General features: G+C 53.8%; 1 protein-coding gene across 3 annotated transcripts; it reads right to left on the reverse strand.

Moving 5' to 3' along the window:
• Positions 1 to 1,285: 1,285 nt before the first annotated feature.
• On the reverse strand, positions 1,286 to 9,274 carry LOC116663334 (endoplasmic reticulum mannosyl-oligosaccharide 1,2-alpha-mannosidase-like). Of its 3 annotated transcripts, none has more exons than XM_032478982.1 (7): positions 9,088 to 9,233; positions 7,202 to 7,310; positions 6,425 to 6,537; positions 4,655 to 4,788; positions 4,284 to 4,393; positions 3,524 to 3,709; positions 1,286 to 2,585 (listed from the first exon to the last, which is right to left on the reverse strand). In XM_032478982.1, the coding sequence occupies exons 1-7, from the start codon at positions 9,181 to 9,183 to the stop codon at positions 2,461 to 2,463; spliced, it is 873 nt and encodes a 290-aa protein (XP_032334873.1). In that variant the 5' UTR covers positions 9,184 to 9,233; the 3' UTR covers positions 1,286 to 2,460. The 3 variants fall into 3 exon arrangements, with proteins under 3 accessions (XP_032334873.1, XP_032334874.1, XP_032334872.1); XM_032478983.1 differs by having other exon boundaries at positions 1,679 to 2,585; positions 4,655 to 4,791; positions 9,139 to 9,274; XM_032478981.1 differs by having other exon boundaries at positions 1,679 to 2,585; positions 4,655 to 4,791; positions 9,088 to 9,223.
• Between the last annotated feature and the right edge of the window lie 9,188 nt (positions 9,275 to 18,462).

Raw genomic sequence — 18,462 nt, forward strand, 5'->3', positions numbered from 1 at the left:
CATTGTAAACTTATAATAATCTACTTCAATGGACGACTTCCCTCAATAACATACATAAACTATGCTTCTAAACAGCTCCATCCTTTCCTCTTTGTGTTACTGCCATCACATATTACATGTTTGTACATTACACGCACAATGACATACATTTGTAATCATTGTTATGCATTTGTCTTTGAAGTCTGGTAGTAAATAAAAAGTTGAGTCACAACCAAAAATACAATACTGCTAGTGCTTCCACTTACCCATGGATTTCCCTTTAACAGAGATCTTAATGTCTCCCCATGTCTTCGAGGTGCTGTCTCAGGTCCTCTTATCTCAATCTGAAGGACTCCGTTTAGCATTTCTGGCAGGGCAGATCTGGTGGCAACAAACTCTCAGCTTTTGTTTATCTGGGAATGCCTCAAATTCTCCCACATTTTTGAAGGTCATTTTGGCCAGATAGAGAATTCTTTGCTGACAACTTTTCCCCCTATCAGTTTATGTATATCATCCCATTGTCTTCTGGCTTCTATCGTTTTTTGGTGAGAAATTATGTTATCTTACTGAAGACTGCTTGTACATAACAAGTAATTCTCCCGTGCTATTTTCAAGATTCTGTCTGTCTTTCAACAATTTGATTATTAAAGTATCTTGGTGTGGGTCTCTTTGAGTTGATCCTACTTGGAAATCATTGAGCTTCTTGAATTTATAGGTTCATATCTTTCATCAAATTGGAGGCGTTTTAAACAATATTTTTTCAAATATTCTTTTTACCCTCTTCTCTCTTCTCTGAGACTAGTATAATGCACACGTGAGACCTGCTTAGGATAGGATCCCAGAGGTCCCCTGGTCTCTGTGCGCTGTTCTCCACTCTTTCTTTCTGTCTTCACATTAGTTTCAATAGTCCTGCCTCCACCTTTGCTCATTCTTTCTTCTGGCTGCTCAAACCTGCTACTGAGCACCCTAATGAAGTTTTCATTTTAGTTACTGTACTTTTCAGTATGAGACTTTGTTTCCTTTTAATAATTCCTCCTTATTGATACTCTCATTTTGTTCATATGTTATTTTTTATGATTGCCTTTCCTTCCATGTGCATGTTTTCTTTGAGCTCTTGTTAGCATTGTAAAGAGAGTTCTCTTAATATCTTTTTGTAATAATTCTGATGTCTGCAGTTCTTCAGGGATGGTGGCTATCAATATTTTGTTCCTTTGAGTGGACCATACTTTCCTGTTTTTTAAATTTTCCCAGTGATTCTGTTGTTGCTGCTGTTGAAATATGGTTTTGATGGTTCTGATTTTTTTTAAAATGTTTATGTGGGAATGAAAGCTTGGAGCTGCCTACTCTGCCTTGTGGATGACAACCTTCCCTCTTCTTTGGCTTTGCTGGTCTTTCCATTATACCTAAGTTCCGTATTGCATTAACTTTTGTTCCATCATTAGCTACACCCCTTTCCTGTCTGGTTTTGTGGTAAGCTGGATAAGATGCCACCACCTATTCCAAAACTAAATATGTAACCTGACATGACAAAAGGAAAGCTGTAGGTGGAATTAACTTAAGGACTGAAGATAGCAAGATTGTCCTGGATGGAAATATGACTATCAGAGGACTAGAGTTGGAGATGTGACAGCAACTCCAGTCTCTCAATCTATACCCAGACATTTCACAATAACGGAGATCTGCTTACCAACATGGGAAATATCACAGTTAGAGCAAATGTACTTTTATCCCAACTGAAAGTCCATCTATTGGGCTGGCCTGGGAGCAGGTGACTTGCCTGCCCAGCCCCTTCCAGCCCGAGCAGGGCAGTGGGAGGATCCCTGAGTCCAACGTGTAAACACCACAGCCAGCCAGGAGCCCATATCCCCAGGTCACAGATGCCCCCAGACCCTCAGGTCAGGGCGTGTCCACAGGCTCTGAGACCCCAGGCTGAGCTGCACCCGGCTGTCCCCTCGGCTCCGGCCTCTGATCACATCCTGGGCTCCAGGGAGCCAGAGTAGCCCCGGGTGACAGAGGCCCCAGGACACCCACAAAGCCCTTGCACGGCCGGGAGGAGGACAGACGGGCCTCAGGAATGCAGTCAGAATTCGATTCTCTCAGGAGAAGGAAGAAGGCTCCCGGGTGGGCAGGGCCTCCCCGAATCACAGCGCTCATTTACTCCTGTCTGTTCCTGACGGTGTCCTGATGAGAACCAGGCGAGGAGCCGGGCCCAGCGGCCACCCCGAGCACCTACGGGGCCCCAACACGTCCCGGCCCTGTCGCCCACGAGGCCGCTGCCGTCAATCCGGCCTGGAGCACGTCCAGCCAGCTGGGCGGACATGGCACAGCCAAGGTCAGGGTCAGGGTCCTGATGACAGGAAGTGTGGGCCCGTGGGCAGCGCCCACTCGGGAGTCGTCCCGCCCTAGGCGGGGGCCCAGATGGGCAGGGGGTGAGCCTCGGTGTTGAACACGTAGGTGTCCAGGCTGAGCAGGTTTGGGTCGTCAGAGAAGAGCAGGTACAGGTACTTGAGCGTCTCCCCCAGAAAGAAGCTCTCCATCTTGTCCCTGGGCTGGGGATTGCTGGGGTCCTGCACATTGCTGATGGAGGAGTAGCCGCCCGAGGGGATCTGCACGAGAGCCCAGGCCTCAGCATCAGGACTGCGGGCTCGGCCCTCTCGAGGGCGGCCAGCCAGAGGCACCCTCTGAAGGCCCCTTCCCACCGCAGCACACACAGTCCCCCAGGGCAGGGACTGGAATGGGGAGATCACCAGGGCGCATAGGAGAACTTGCCGCCCTGGTGGTCAGCCAGCGTTCCTCTGGACGCCCCTGGGGGATGCCAGCAGCCCTCAAGTGACCAGATGGAAAGGGCCTTGGAGGTCTTGCAAAGGCCTTGAGGTCACGTGATGGGAGTAGACTGCACGGCCTCACATGTCACAGGGCAAGGGTCAAGTGACCTCTGAGCCGTGGCCCCACCTGTGAGACGGTCGGCCGGGCCTGAGCACAGTGCGGGTGGCGCCATGGTCATGGCAGCCGTCCTGGGGAGCAGCAGCCCAGAGGTCACCCCAGGTGCAAACGTGCTGTGCAGGCCACTCAGAGGACCCAGGAGGGACACGCTCCGTGCACCTCAGGCCCCTGCAGGGACCCTCGCCACACATGCTGGCCCCCTGCCCCTGGGTCATTTGCACCTAGAGACACATTATCTTCATGTAACCCAATCCCTGTGGCATAATAGCGGTGTCGGGGAAGACTTGGGGCGCCAGTGGCTGCGTCGGGTCACGGGTCACCCCCCGAACCACAAGGCCCCTCCGATGCAACAGAAACATCCAGGGCCCACATTCGGCCCTCCAGGGGCCAGAAGGGACACCTGTCCTGAGCCAGCCCTGGACGCCTGGACGTAAGGGGACAAAGGAATTGCCCATGGCCAGCACGTCCACTCCTGGCACCCAGGAAGGGGGGATGTGCGGTCCAGAAGGGAAGAGCGCCACTTAGATCTCCTGGGCAAGGCTGGCCCACGGCCCGAGGGTCACCCACGGGGACCTGGCTGCACGGTAGACAGGAGAGATACCTTTCTTCAGACCCAAGATCCACATGGTGTCCAGGGCGTCGATCAGCGTGAGGCCGAGGCCGAACCACTCACTGAAGGACCTGGACACGGGCCTCAGCTCGTCGTGGCCCCAGGCGAACTTGCGGTACCCGGCCCACGCGTGGCGGAAGGCGTCGATCACGGCCTTCTGGCGCTCCTTGGGGGATGCTGGGGGGTAAGCCGGCTGTGAGGACCAGTCAGCACTGAGACCAGCTGCTCTGGTCCCACAGCGAGCGACGCAGATGGGGGGACACTGTCCAGGCCACAGGAAGCAGGGGACCGCAGTGAAGGCCAGGACGCTCAGTGCCGGACCTGGCCGCCAAGCCCGGCCGTCCACCTGCACCAGGGGCCTGGCAGGGGTGACCCTCCGGGGCGCCGGGACACTCAGGGAGCAAAGGTAACCGAAGCCCTGGAAGCAAGGCAGCTGTGCTGCGCGAAGTGGCTGTGAGGACGTCCAACGTGACAGGTGCCGGTGACCCGGACGAGAACACCTGAGAGCATCCCTCCCATGGCTGCAGGGCTGGACGCGGGATGACAGACCGTCCAGGACCCACGTGTCCTCACTAGCGCTCTAGTGCGTGCCTGGCCCCCGACGCCGGGCCCCCCGGGTGTCCCAGGCTGAGCAGCGCCCGGAGGCACAGCAGGCGCTGCACCGCCCGCCCCGCGGCGCCTCTGCGTGTCCACACCCCACCTCTGTCCAGATGCCCAGGTGAGGCCCGGGAGGGCGCAGGCGGGACCTTACCTGGCGGGTTCTGAATCCCGAGGGCCTGCGGGGAAGGCCTGGGGGGGCCCTCTGCCTTCCTAGAAGGGAGCTCGCTGCCCTGCTCTGGCTCCATCACTGCTCCCCTCCAGCTAGGAGGAGAGAAGGAAAAGCATTCAGAGCAGCTCAAGGGGGCAAATGCCCCGCGGTCGCTGCCCAACTCAGGCTCCCACGTGCCCTCCACGCGGCAGGACCGCGAGGAGGCGGGGCCCTGCCTCACCGGGCGCAGACTGTCTGCCTCAAAGGAGAACACACGGCAGACGTCACGCGGGTTCTCCCTGTTTTTCAGAAAAGCAAACAGCAAAGAGGCCAGCCTCCTGGTTGCTCACGTTCAGACCCGTCTGCCCGCGTACCTGATGGTTCTCTGCCCCTTTTCGTCCACCGCCTCTGCCCTCCTCTCGGCCTCATCCTGCCCCCTGTCCTTGAAAGTTCTGTCGGGGGCTCTGATCTGCAGGTTGGGTGGTCCCCGTCGGAAATGCCTTGGAAGCTTCTGGACAAAAACAAGAGTCACTCCTGAAAGGGCGCACCTGCCGAGGAGCTGCTGTCCTTTTCCCCCGGGGGCGCTCTCTGCGGCCAGACCCCGCCGCGCGGAGTGCCGTGGGCCGGCTGTGCGGCTGTGCTGTCCCAGGGGAAGGTCTTTTCACTTCTCCTGCGATGTGCAGATTTGCGGGGAGCTCTGGGTACCCGGACGGAAGCTTTGCCGACGGGCGAGGACAGCCCGGGACAGCGGGCCAGCCCTGGCCTGGACGTTTACAGGCGTCAGACCCTAAGGGTGGCCAAGAAGGGGTAGAACCACCGTGTCCCCACGGGCGGAGCCGCAGAGAATGCTGTCGCTGGCCTGCGTCTGGGGCTCCCCAGCTTGGTCCTCGGAGTGCTGTGGCGGGGTGGCCGGGCAGCGGCAAAGCGCCGTGCGGGGAGCAGCCCCCATCCTGGCGCAGCCAGTCCCCACCAGTGGGTGTGCTCGGCCACTGCTCCGGGGAGAGAGGATCGCCTGCTTGTGAGCGGAAAACCCTTGCTCTTCGGGATCTGTGGCAGCCTCGGGAGAGGGTCTGTGAAGACATCTTCCTTGCAAAGATTCAAACCCCAGGAGCTGGGGCCCCTGGGCCAAGAGAAGGGGGCCTGGCCGAGACAAAGCACTGCGGCCAAAGTAGGCCTGGACGAGTGCTGGGGTCCGGGCGACAGAAGGTCTAAGAAGGTGGCCTCCAGAAGCCCAGCGTGCCCAAGGGGACTTGGGCCAGGGAAGAGGCACACACTCACCCCGTCACGTCCACGCCCCTCCTGGACACCAGCGCCCGGCTCATGGACATCGAGGTGTGGACGTGTGTCTTTCAGTTGGGGAAACGCGCCACCTTGTGCTTTCACACGACCGTGAAGGTCAGCGTGCGACAGCGCGGCCGCAGGAGGGACAGAATGCATGTGGGCTCTCGAGGGGAGAAATCTGGCCTTTTCCACAGGCCCTCACGCCAGACACGGGAGAGCGGCCTCCTGGCTCTCCCCAGGGCAGCCCTGCAGGGTGTGAGCCAGCACCTGGCCCGGATCCCCTCCTGGCGGCCCCGGCACCCAGCCAGCAGGGGAGGCTCCCCAGGTGCACAGCTCCCAGTTCTCCAAGGCCAGCCCCCGAGCCACCTGCCTTTGGAGGGGTCCTTCCCTGGCTCTCTGGCTGACCTTGGTGCCCTCTAGTCTCCACACCCTGCACTGCACGCGTGGAGCTGCCGCAGAGCTAGGCCTGGCCCTTTCCTCCAGCCTTTGTGGACGCCACGCACCCCTGCACCTGAGCACTCCCAAACCTGTATCCCAGGACGCAACTCTGACCCTCGGGGCCCCCACACCTCCGTCCGGGCACAGCCCGGGCCAGGACCTCCCAGAGAGAAGGGATGGGTTTTGTTCACACCCTGCCGGGGTCCGGCCCGGCAGGTGTGCAAGTAAGACGAGCAAAGAACATCCCTCCTCCTTTCCCTGCTACCACTTGTCCGACCAGCCCTGAGCAAGGAGGGTGAGGTTAAAGCCTGCAACAGACGGGAGAAAAAGAGTTCTCCCCAGTCTGCCTGAAACAGCACGTACTGCTCTGAAGTGCTTCCGGAACGGACCCGCTTACAACTCCACACACAGTGCATTCAAAGTACCTGCGGTGAGAGCCCCGGGAAGGTTTCTGGGTGAGCGTCTGCTTTCTGAGGGGCTGGCAGGACCGGTGGGTTTGCTGGTCTCATCCTCTGCCCTTCCGCCGACCTGTTCTCGGCTGAACAAGAGAACCTGTTTTATCTCAAATCCGCCACGAGGCCTGCAGGAGGTTCAGAGCACGCCGAGGACAACGTCCACACACGTGTTACTCCCTGCACAAGGACGTGGGGGACCTCAGAAGAGGCGCCAAAGGAAGCCAAGAATGGCCAAAGGGAATCCAACCTTTCCCAAAGCGCCTGGCGGTCCCGACGCCCACCCCACAGCACACAACACTCGCCTCGCAGTTTCGGTCTCAGCACGTATGGATGGTGGCAAGCGGGCAGTCTGCTCGAGCACCCACAGGGCCTTTAGTTTTCCTCCTCCAGAGCAAGTTCAGAGGAGCTCGGGAGGGGTCCTCCGCGTGTGTGCCGGCACCCTGCCCGCTCCGTCCCCAGCGCCCGGCAGCACGCGTGAGGACGTTCCCGGAACCCTCAGGACCTGCATCTCACCGTGAGACGGAGGAGCAGGTGCCAGCGCTTAACCAGACGCCTGGGAAACAGCCAGCCGGCCTCAAAGTGACCCCCACGTTGCAGCCAGGTGCTGGGGACGCTCTCGGCCTGTCTCTCCATTTCCATTTCCTGCCAGTCTGTGAGGTCCCCCTCCTGCAGCTGCGAGGTCGCTGCGCTACTGCCTAGTCACCCCCAGCCCCCTCAGCTGTCCTGTCAGGAGGGTGCCGCGGGTACCTGGCCACTGGTCAGACGTGCTGACGTAGGTCAGGAGGCCACAGAGCATCAGAAAGGCCAGCAGGAAGAGGATGGCGTTCCGCTGAAACCTGGACAGCTGCTTCCATTTCTGAGAGACGGGCAGAGAACGACGCTGTTTACCGACAGTAACACAACGGGAAACCTCAACTGTGACAAACTCCGTGAGGACGAGGAGGAATTCAGAAGGTCCAGTGAGGAGCCCTGTTGGTTTTGAACTGGGGGAAGCTCCGTCTCAGCAGGGACCACACTGCAGCTGACACGGCACTGGTGGCGCGATGCGAACGAAAACACACGTCGGAAGCGCTTCCGCCCCACGCATGGGCATTAAAGACGGGCAACTCTCGTGTCCCGGCTCAGGCCGGGCGGGCCTTGCCTCTGCCGAGATGTGCTGGGCCTCCGTCCCGCAGCCCGAGACCCGGGACAGCGGGACCAGTGGCCCCCACCTCCTCTCCCCTGAAAATGTACAAGTTTCTCGTGTCTCATTAAAGGCTTTGTGCAACGCGAATTGAAAACTAACTGACTATGGTTGTGGCCGCTGGATATTCTTGACCCATTAGGTCTTAAAATAGGACCACAGTGCCGTCAGGAAACACAATTTATTGAGGTGAGTTCAAGTACAATTTTCACAACTTAAATTTGGGATCAGTGATATAATGGAAACTTATGAACCAGAAGGGGCCTGTTGGGCGCCCAGGAAAAAGGGCGTGGGAGTTGTGCTTCTCCTTAATTACTATGAGACCATGGAGTCCGAAATCACAGAATGAAGGTAAGGGAGATTTGTTTGTGTTTTTTGTCACCTCTCAGTAGCCAGACCAAAATCTCCTGATTCTAGACAGACGTAAAAGAAAATCACCTCTCAGGATGTAAATCCAGGCCAGAGGAAGAAGTCTGTATAAAGCTTAAAACGGTGACTGGGGCAAAGTTTGTCCAGAGGAAACAAGATTGAGAAGAAACCTTCTGAATGTCTTAGCTCTAGAGGCCAGCATGAGGACGGTCTGATAGACAATGTTGAAGACATTAGAAAGCCGAGAGGCAGACAAACCATCAGTAAACAGATGTTAGAGACCAGAATAAAACTGCACCAAGCTGAAACAGAAATTTAATCAGATTACTAAAACACCACTGAGGGGCTTACTCCTAGGAACAAACACACAGACACACACACAGCAATGCTGCAGTGTGAATGGAACACCAGATGTCCGCTCAGCCTGGACTGACTTCCGGGCCAAGGGCAGGGACCACCTCGGGCACGCAGGGGCACGAGAGCCTTCAGACGGTCCGTCTGAGGGTTGTGTCCAAGGCCATGAACCTCCCTCTGTGAAGCCCTTCTGTGAGGAACAGGCCAGGCTAGTGACTCCCGGGCACCGCTGAGAACACGCCCCACGGGAGGAGGGACTGGACCCGGGCAGGAGGACGGACTGGACCCCCGCAGGAGAAAGGGCTGGACCCCGCGGGAGGAGGGGCTGGACCCCGGCAGGAGGGGGGACTGGACCCCCGCGGGAGGAGGGGCTGGACCCCGGCAGGAGGGGGGACTGGACCCCCGCGGGAGGAGGGGCTGGACCCCCGCAGGAGGGGGGGTAAGCCTCTTATTGGGGCCCCTTGCTGGCGGCAGGCGGCCGCGTCGTCCGTGCTCAGGCGACAGTGTGACAGCGCCGGCCTCAGCCGTCTCATCGCGTCCCAGACGACCTCGTCCGAGGCTGGGTCCCAGGCGTCTCGGCCCGGCTGTCGCCGCCGCGGCCGAGCCCTGGACGCCAGGGGCTCCTACGTCCTCCCCGAGGCACCGGCGCAGGCTCGGCCCGGCCGGGAACCGCGACGGCCTCCCGCCCGCGCCGCGCGGCCCCGCAGTCCCGGCCGCCAGCCCTCACCGAGCGGCGCCGCCAGCCGCTGCCGCGCTCAGAGCTGCGGCCGGGGCTCACCCTCAGCGCGAAGCAGTCCCCACGCGGCGCGGGGGGCGGATACATGGCCCGGACGGCCCTCGGGGGTCCGGAGGCCGGCTCGGAGCAGGCGCGGAGCTCGCTGGCCTAACGCCGCTCCCGGCGGTTTAGCGCCGCGCCCTCCACGACCGGCCTCCGCGAGCGCAGCGCGCACGCGCAGGGATGGGACCTGGGGCGCCGTTCTGCGCCTGCGCAGGCCTCCTCCGAGCTGGGCGGTGGCCATGGCAACAGAAGCGCGCGGCGGCCATGGCAACAGAAGCGCGCGGCTTCCGCGCGGGCAGGTCTCCCGCCGCTCCGCCAGGCTGGCAGGGAGCCTCTGCGCCCCCGGACCCGGGGCTCCACCCGCCCCTACACCAGGCAGATTTGAGGAGGGTTCCCGGCCATCAGTCCTCTCGCTGAGGCCGCCCGCTGAGTTGGACAGACGCGCTCTGGGAGTTTTCATCCACTGGACCTGTGAAAACTAATAAAACCTTATTTAAAATGGAGTCGAAGGGGAGGGTATAGCTCAAGTGGTAGAGCACATGATTAGCATGCATGACGTCCTGGGTTCAGACCCCAGTACCTCCGTTTAAAAAGAAAAACTATTAATAGATTAAAAACTAATAGACCTAATAAACCCCTCCCCCAAATAAAACAAATAAATGAATGAAACGGAGTTGAGAGGCCAGAAAGGGGAGCTCTCACGCCCGACCACTCAGCCTCAATTTCAGACCCAACAGGAAGGTTCCTACATACTACCCAGCAGGAGGAAGGGAGATTTTCTCCCTGCCTGGCAACAGCCCAGCCAATGAGAGACCATCACAGCTCAGCCAGTGAAAATCCACTACACCTCTAATTCCCATTTTCCTCCAATGGACCCTTTGTTTAGATCAGGCCCTCCCAACTCCCCTTCTCCTCTATAAAATCATTTCCTCGCCTTTGTTCTCTGTCCTCGCCCGTGGTTCACCATAGGTTGCTTATCCTGAACTCCAGTTCTTTACTGTTCCCAAATAAACATATGTTGCTGGTAAAATAATTGGTTGTTAACAGTCAATTACAACCTGCAACAGAACCTTCAACAGGGAAGTACCAACAGTCAGAGGCCCCAGTGGGAAAAGGTATACATTGCATCTCCCACAAGAAATCAATCACCCCAGCAACGCATCTGATGAGAAACACTTCTCACCGTGAACTCTCTCATTTTTCCAGTGGGCTTTCATTCAGAAAACACCTCTCAACTTCATTTTTCGCTGTAAAATAAGCGTTGCCCTCCTTTGTTTGCTGGATCTACCCACGGCTTTTGCTGTAAGCTTGCTTGTCCCAAATTGTAATTCCTCTGCTGTTCCCAAATAAGCTCGCTTTTCCTGGTAAAATAACTGGCTGCTTATTTTTAAGATCAACAGACTAGCTAGTTTTCAGGATGTGCTCAAGATCACTCAGCTGTGAGCATGTTTTTCCCTCAACAAACAAGGTAAAGCACCCCTGTACTACCCAGGATTGCTCAGCTGAGGGCCCCGTCCAGCACTTTTCTCGGGCCAGCCTCAAACTCGGTCCCTCCCTTGTGCTTTCAGGACAGGCTGCCCCCTCCCCTGTTGGTGAGCCCACTGCTTCCTGCAGTCCTGTCCATGACATTTCTGGGTGTTACGGGAGCTCCTTGGTGCCTGCGCCTCCCGCTCAGCTCCTTGGCTTGTCTGAGCCTGCTCCAGAAAGGCCTTCCTCCCCTCCTGCCCCTTCCTTTCTCAGGGCCGTCCCTGAGGTCTCTGTAGGTCTTACCCCACTCACAGCTCTGCTGGCAGTTCCAGCGACACCCTCAGGTACCTGTCCCTCCACAACCCGTTGTCAGGGAAATGGTGGCATCTGAAGGATGCATGTGCAGGAGGGTGAGTCACGGCTCTCAAAGCTGGGGGCGCAGGAGCCCATCCCTGGAGCCCTGGCTCAAGGGGCAGGTTCTGGGCCGGCCCCCCAGGGTGCCTGACTCCCTAGGTTGTCTCAGGCTCCCCTGAGAGCCTGGGCAGAGCTGGACGGGACTACGGGGCAGGGGGCAGCGGGCAGCCCAGGGCGGATTCAGCTCAGCTAATCAATGGTCTGATTAGCATAAGGCTTCTTATTGTCTACCCTGATGTTAGAAAGCAAAGCAACACCTTCAGAGTTCTAAGGGGGAAAAGGGAACTTTTTGTTCCTAGTAATATTTTTGTCTTAAAGTTGATTTCATCTGATTTAGGTATAGCTACTCCGGCTCTTATGGTTGCTGTTTGCATGATATATCATTCTCCAACATGACAATTAAAACACATATGCACCTAAGAACAAGGTCCAAAAGCATGGAGCAAAAAGCTTACAGTGAAGAGAGATTCAGACAATTCAAAGGTAATATTTAATGTCCCACTTTCAATAATAGCTAGAACTTGGCATAGCATAAGCAGTGGCTAGGAGGTGCGAACAGTGCTAGCAACTGACTCGACCTCACTGGCATGTGTAGAGCACTCTGCCCCAAATGGCGCGTCACACGTTCTTCCCAGTGTGCATGCAACGTTCTTCAGCAGGACCACATGTCACACCGTGAAGCAAGTCTACACACATTTAAAGTGTTTCAAGTCGTGCGATACATGTTCTAACCACAGTGGAAGTAATCTAAAAAGAAAAATAAAGATTTTGGTAACCCCGAAATACTGGGGAAATTAAAACAACACACTTCTAAATCAACCAGGGTTCAAAGAAGAAATCACAAGGGGAATCAACAACAGTTTGAACTGAATGAAAACTGAAAATAAACCAAAATTTATGGGATGCAACTAAGGCAGAGCTTAGAGGAAAATGTGTAACTGTAAACATTTATATTGGAAGAGATTTAAAGATCTCAAATTTTAAAACCAAAGTTTCTATCTTAAGGAGGGGGAAAAAAGGCTCAAACTAAACCCAAAGCAAGCAAAAAAAAAGAATAAAGTTTAGAGAAATCAATGAAAGAGAAAGAAGAAAAATAACAGAGAAAATCAATAAAACAGAAAGTCGTTCCTTTGAGGAGATCGACCAACATTAAGCCAGACTAATCAAGAAAAAATTAAATCAGGCACAAAAGAAGGGCCATCACTACTGACCTTACAGAAATCACAGGGATTGTAAGGGAATATTATTAACAACTTTATGTCAATAAATCAAGGTTTAGATGACATGGGAAAATTCCTAAAAAGGTACAAATTACCAAAAGCGATGCAAGAAGAGATAGAAAATATGAATATGCCTGTAAGAAAATTGGATTAGTAATTTTATAATCCTGCTCCCCGCCCCAAACCCCACCCACCGGAAAAGCCCAGGCCAGGGTGGTTTTCCTGGTGAATTCTACCAGACGTGTAAGGAGGATTAACACCAATCCTTCACAAACTCTTCAGAAAGTAGAACTCGTTCTACGAAGTCAATATTAACCTAATACCAAAACTAGACAGAGGCATCACAGGAAAACCACAGACCAAAGTCCTCCATTAATATACATGCAAAAATTCTCCACAAAATATTAATAAACAATTCAGCCACATATGAAGAGGGTTGTGCATTGTGACCATTTGCTTCAGAAATAAAAGTTTGGTTTAACATCCAAAAATTCATGTTATGCACCATATTAACATAATAAAGCAGCAACTACACGACCATTTCAATAAATGCAGAAAAAAGCATTTGACAAAGTCCAGTACGTTTTCACAATAAATATTCTCAACAAATTAGGGACAGAAGAGACCTTCCTCAACCTGGTTAGGGAGCCCGCGAACCCCTGCAGCTGACATAGTACTCACTGGAGAAAGACCAAAGGTTTTGTTCCTCTAATTAGGAACAAGGCAAAGACGTTTGCTCGCGCCATTCATATCTGCCTTGGTTCTGGGATTCTGCCTCGTTTAATCACACAAGAAAAGAAACAAAGGACACCCAGACTGGGAAGGAGGAAGGGAAACTGCTAACACACGGCATGGTCTTCCGCACAATGCTTGGGAGTCAGCAACAACCAAAACTCCACCAGAACTAATCAACAAATTCCTAAAGCTTCAGGGACAAGACCAATATTCAAAAGTCAACTTTATTTCTGTATATGAGCAATGAACAGGCCAAAAATGAAACTAAGAAAGCAAGTTCATTCACAATTGCATCCAAAAGAATAAAATACTTAGAAATAAATTTAATAAAGTAAGTGCAAGCCTTTGCACATTAAAATTTACAAAACATTGCGGAAAATAAAAATGATCTTGGGGTGGGGACGGCACAGCCCAGTGATGGGGTAATGCCTAGCGTACGTGAGGTCCTGGGTTCAATCTCCAGTACCTCCATTAAAGGAAATACATAAATAACCCTGATTGCCTTCTCCCCCCAGAATCAATTAAAAAGAAAATAAAGATGAACTAAATAAATGGATTAAAAGACCCAATATTGGTCAAGACTGCAGTTGTCTTAATAACTGATCTATAAATTCAATGCAATCTCTATCAAATCTTAGCAGAAGCTGACAAGTTAATCCTAAAATGTATACACAAATACAGAGAAGCCAGAATAGCCAGAACTCTCTTGAAAAAGAACAAAGTTGGGGGACTAATGATAGCTGATTTCAAAACTTGGTACAAAGGGACAGTAATCAAGATAGTGTGGTCCTGGCATGACAACAGACATTCAGATTGACAGAACAGGATTGAGATTCTTGAAACAAACACTTACATTTATGGTCATTGATTTTCTGCCAAGGTAGCAAGACAATTCAATGGGAAAGGATAGCTTTTTTAACAAACAGTGCTGGGTCAACTGTGTACCTACATAAAAATGAATGAATTGAGACCTTGCCTCATACCACATAAAAAATTAATTTGGTGGGGGGAGGGTATAGCTCAGTGGTAGAGCGCACGCCTAGCAGGCACGAGGTCCTGGGTTCAAGCCCCAGCACCTCCATCAAATAAATAGATCAAGACTAATTCCCTCACCCCCAAATTAATTTTAAAAAATAAATTTTTAAAAATTAAAAAAAAATTAATTCAAAATGGATCGTAGACCTAAATGTATGAAACAAAAGTGCAAAACTCTTGAACAAAACATAAAATAAAGTCTTTGCAGCTTTGGGTTAGGCAGGTAGTTTAGATACACCAAAGTGCAGTCAGTAAAAGAAAAAGAATTGGTAATAGGCCTTCATCAAAATGTAAAGCCCTTGCCCTTTAAAGAGAACACTAAGAAAATGGGGGAGGGTACAGCTCAGTGGTAGAGTGAGCGCTTAGCTTGCACGAGGTCCTGGGTTCAATCCCCAGTACCTCCACTAAAAATAAATAAATAAGCTTAATTACATCCCCCCCCCCAAAAGGCAATCTTAAGAAAATGACAGTATTTTCACAGACTTGGGAAAATGTTTACAAAACATGTATCTGATAGAAGGGTTTCATCCATAATATATAAAAACATTAACAACTCAATATCAAGAAGAAAATTAACCCAGTTAATACGGGCAACAGAGTTGAGTAGATGTTTTTCCAAAGAGAATATACGTAAGGCCAATACGCACGTGAAAAAGTACTCAACGTCATCAGTCACTAAGGGAAACGCTCATTAAAAGGAACCCACAGTGAGGTGCATTTACACTTATTAAAACACTCCACCTAATGTCAGAAAAACACACAATTTCCTCTAGTGCTCATAGACTATTCACCAAAAAAGCCACATTATGGACTGTAAAAGAAGTCTCAGCGTATTTAAAATCATGCAACCTATGTTCTCTGACCACACTGAGGTTAAAGTAAAAATCAATAGCAGAAATACATGCGGAAAAACTCCAGATGTTTGACAATCAAGCAGCACCCTGCTAAGTAAGCCGTAAGTCAAAGAGGGAATCACAGGGGAAATCGGAAAACACGGGAAACGCATGAAGCCCGCCACAGCCCGTCAGAGTCTGCAGGAATCACGGCGGGGCTCAGTGGGGACTTCACAAGGAAACGGAAGTCTGGACTCCTCCTTCAGAAGACCTGCTCCCCGCCACATCCCCATTCCCAGTGGTGGTGCCACGACCCTCTCATTGCGCAGGACGAAAGCTTTGGCGTTCCTCTTGGATCCTTGCCTTCCTCATCCTGTGCCCCAGTCACCTGCACGCCTCCTGCTGGGCACACCAATCACCCCAGTGACTTCCTGGTCGGCCACTCAGCTTCCTCCCTCGGTTATCCACACGGCAGCCAGGTGGTCCTTTCTAAAAAGTAAAGTGAACCGTGAGAAGAGAAAAGACTCTCCTGGTCTAGTCCCTCCAATGGCTCCTCATCCCAGAATAAACCTGGAGCCCTAGTAATGGCCGGCTCCGTCCCGCAGGACCTGGCTCATGACCTCTCTGGCCTCCTCCTGTCTCCCCATCGCTCCTTCTGCTCCGTGGCCACCCCTCTCCCTGGAGCACCCTTTCCGCGGGTATCTGCTTGCTCTCTCATTTCATTCCGAAAAATAGCAACCTGTATTGATCAGGCAGTCATCTACAGCTGCACGGCAAATTATTCCAAAACTCAGGGTCTAAAACAACAACAAACATTTATCATCTCTCACAGTTTCCGTTGTCAGGAATTCTGGAGCAGCTTGACAAGGTAGTTCAGGTCCAGGGTCTCTCATGAGGTGACAATCGAGAGGTCAGCCAGGCCTGCAGTCACTTGAAGGCTCCGTGGGGGACTGGAGGCCTCTAGACTTTCCAAGGTGGTTCGCTCCCACCGCTGGCGAGTCAGTGCTGGCCACTGGCAGGAGGCTGTCGGCGAGGAATTCCTCTCCACACTGGCCTCCCCCAGGGCAGGTGACCCAGGAAGGACAGTGCCAGAGGGAGGCTGTTCTGCTCAGCTCAGAAGTCACACACTGTCATTTCTGCCAGGTTCCTCTCAGTAGGAGGGTCGTTTAGTCCATCCACATTCAGAGAGAGCAGAATTGGGCTCCTCCCCTCAAAGGGATGCACGTCAGGGAAATTGCAGGCACGTTAAAACCACCACACAGTGCCATCACTCTGTCCTCCTGCTCTGCTTTCCTTTTCCTCAGAGAACATAAAGCTGCATGAAATGGTCTGAGGTGCTTATTCGTTTGATATATGCTGAATCAGGGGTCTAACCTTCCCCAATAATTTAGAGCAGCACCTGCCACATAGAGGGAGCTCGGTGAATGCCTGTGGGTGACTCAAATGTGAAAGTCCAGCCTTGCCCACGGTGGGATCTGTGGGGACCTTGTGATGGTGGGAAGATGGGCTTCCAGGAAAGGTGGGATCTGCAAAGTCAGAGAGGACAGGGACAGGGGTAGAAGGGACCTGGTGGTGGAGGCGGGGGTAGAACCGTGCGGAGAGTGTGCGAGTGGGAATCAGCAAGAGGGAGGCACGATGGTACCAGGGGCTGCAAGTGCTCCCTGTGAGGGCCCCTGGGCTCCTCAGATCAGGACGGGGTCCCAGTGGCCAGGCCTGCTGACAGCCAGCCCACTTCCCCAGTCCTGACTGGGAGGCCGGCCCTTGCAGCTGGGGGACGCCAGCCAAAGGCCACCCTCTGCCCGCTGGGCCAGCCACAGGCCAGGTGTCTGGGCACAGCTCTCGCACAACTGCTCCTGCCTCCCAGTCATTCTCCTCCTCTCCTCCTGTCAGTGTGTCCGCAGAAATGTTTCCACGGGCAGCCCAGCACTCAGATTCACCTCCAGAGGAGATGTGGAAACGGCTTCTTGTCCCAGTTTCTGATCTGGCCAGAATCCTAGGGAAGAATCCTGAGTGGTCAGCTTGGGTCATGTGACAACCTCTCGGCCAATCGACTGAGGCCAAGGATGGCTGTATCTATGATTGACATCCCTTACTAGAGCCCCTTGGTTGCAGTTGGGGAGAAGGAGGAGCAGCTCCCTCTAGTGGAGGGAATGAGTGAGCACTGAGGCAGGCTGTACACTCAGAGGGCACCTCTCCCTGGGGCAGTAAGGGCCTCCTCCCAACTAGGGGCCAGAAGCAGCACCCAGGTCTCCTTGGCCCTCCCCACAGAGTTTGATGAACCAGGATTCAGAGGGGTCCAAGTCCCAGCAGTCTCTTTCATAGCAGGGCAAAGCAAGTTCAACGCCTTCCACAGCTGCACGCCCCTCAGTGGGGGTGTGGACGAAACCCACAAGGTAAAGCCGAGCCCAGGACAGACTCATTCATGGGAGGGGCTGAGGCCCGTGACGTGCAAGGAGCAGACGCCTGAGCTCCAACAGCCTAGGGGAGGCAGTGGTGTGCTGGTAAACTGGCAACTAAAGCAGGAGAAATAAAAGCCCTGATTTGCAGGGTTTGGTAGTTTCCACGTAACTACTCTGACCATGTCAAGGTCAGAGAACCAGGGCTGGTTCTCCTTCCACTGTGGACCTCAATCCCAGAACAGAGAGAGGTGGAGGGCTGCATCCGGATGTGGGCAGATTAGCCCCCAAGCAGCGATTTCCTTGCACTGCAAGAGAATGACAAGAAGGCCAGTACACCAAGCGCTGCAGCCCCGGCCTCAGAGCTAGGGGATTCTGCAGTGTCTATTCTGGGCTGAAGACGGGGAGGTCAGCCTAGTTGTGAGAATTGTAGGGGGACAGGGAGTGTGACCCTGTTGTGAGGGACATGGCTCCTCCCCTCTCCACTGCTCAGGACATCACTAAGGTGTGGGGACAACCTGCTTTGTCCCCACTGGGGGCTTCTGCTGTTGGATCTGCAGAATCCTCGGTTGCTATTGGAAACGGTGATGTCACTGGCAGGAGGTGGAGCTTCAACCATCCTTTGAGTTAGGGAGGGGGAGGCACACTCCACGGGTGATGAGGACAAAGAATTGGGATCATGAGGACCAGAAGGACAAGGAGGTTCTGGAAAGGGGTGGAAGGGGTTGCTTGGAGTAAATTAGGAGAGGGGCTGCAGAGGGGAGAAGAGTGGAAACAGAGGATAGACATGGAATGTCTATCCAGGGACACACTTCACTGGGGCAAGTGCTTCTTGACGTCTAGCATTAGTCTCACCTGCTGCAGACCCAACTCCCTTTGGCCTTGGTCTCCCTACAGCTGGTTTGGGCTCAGACCCCCAGACTCTTCTGGAAGATCCAGCTCAACATGGGGCGACCACTGTCACCCCTTCTATTCTTCTCAGCCTTCCGGGGGGAGTCCAAGTCACATGGTGGGGCTGCTGATGTCCCATTTTTGAGACTTCTGGAGAGGGTAACCCCACTGCCCCTCCCCCAGAAGCATGGCTTAGGGCCTCTCCAACCACCTGAGTTTCCACCCGGCGGAGTCAGGCCCTGAAATACCACTGACTGTGGGTGAGGACTCGTGCACGCGCACGCGCGCACACACACTAACTGGCAGACATTCGGTCATGTTAAAAGACAAGCA

Source organism: Camelus ferus, chromosome 4 (assembly GCF_009834535.1).
Source record: "Camelus ferus isolate YT-003-E chromosome 4, BCGSAC_Cfer_1.0, whole genome shotgun sequence".
Classification (NCBI taxonomy): Eukaryota; Metazoa; Chordata; class Mammalia; order Artiodactyla; family Camelidae; genus Camelus; species Camelus ferus.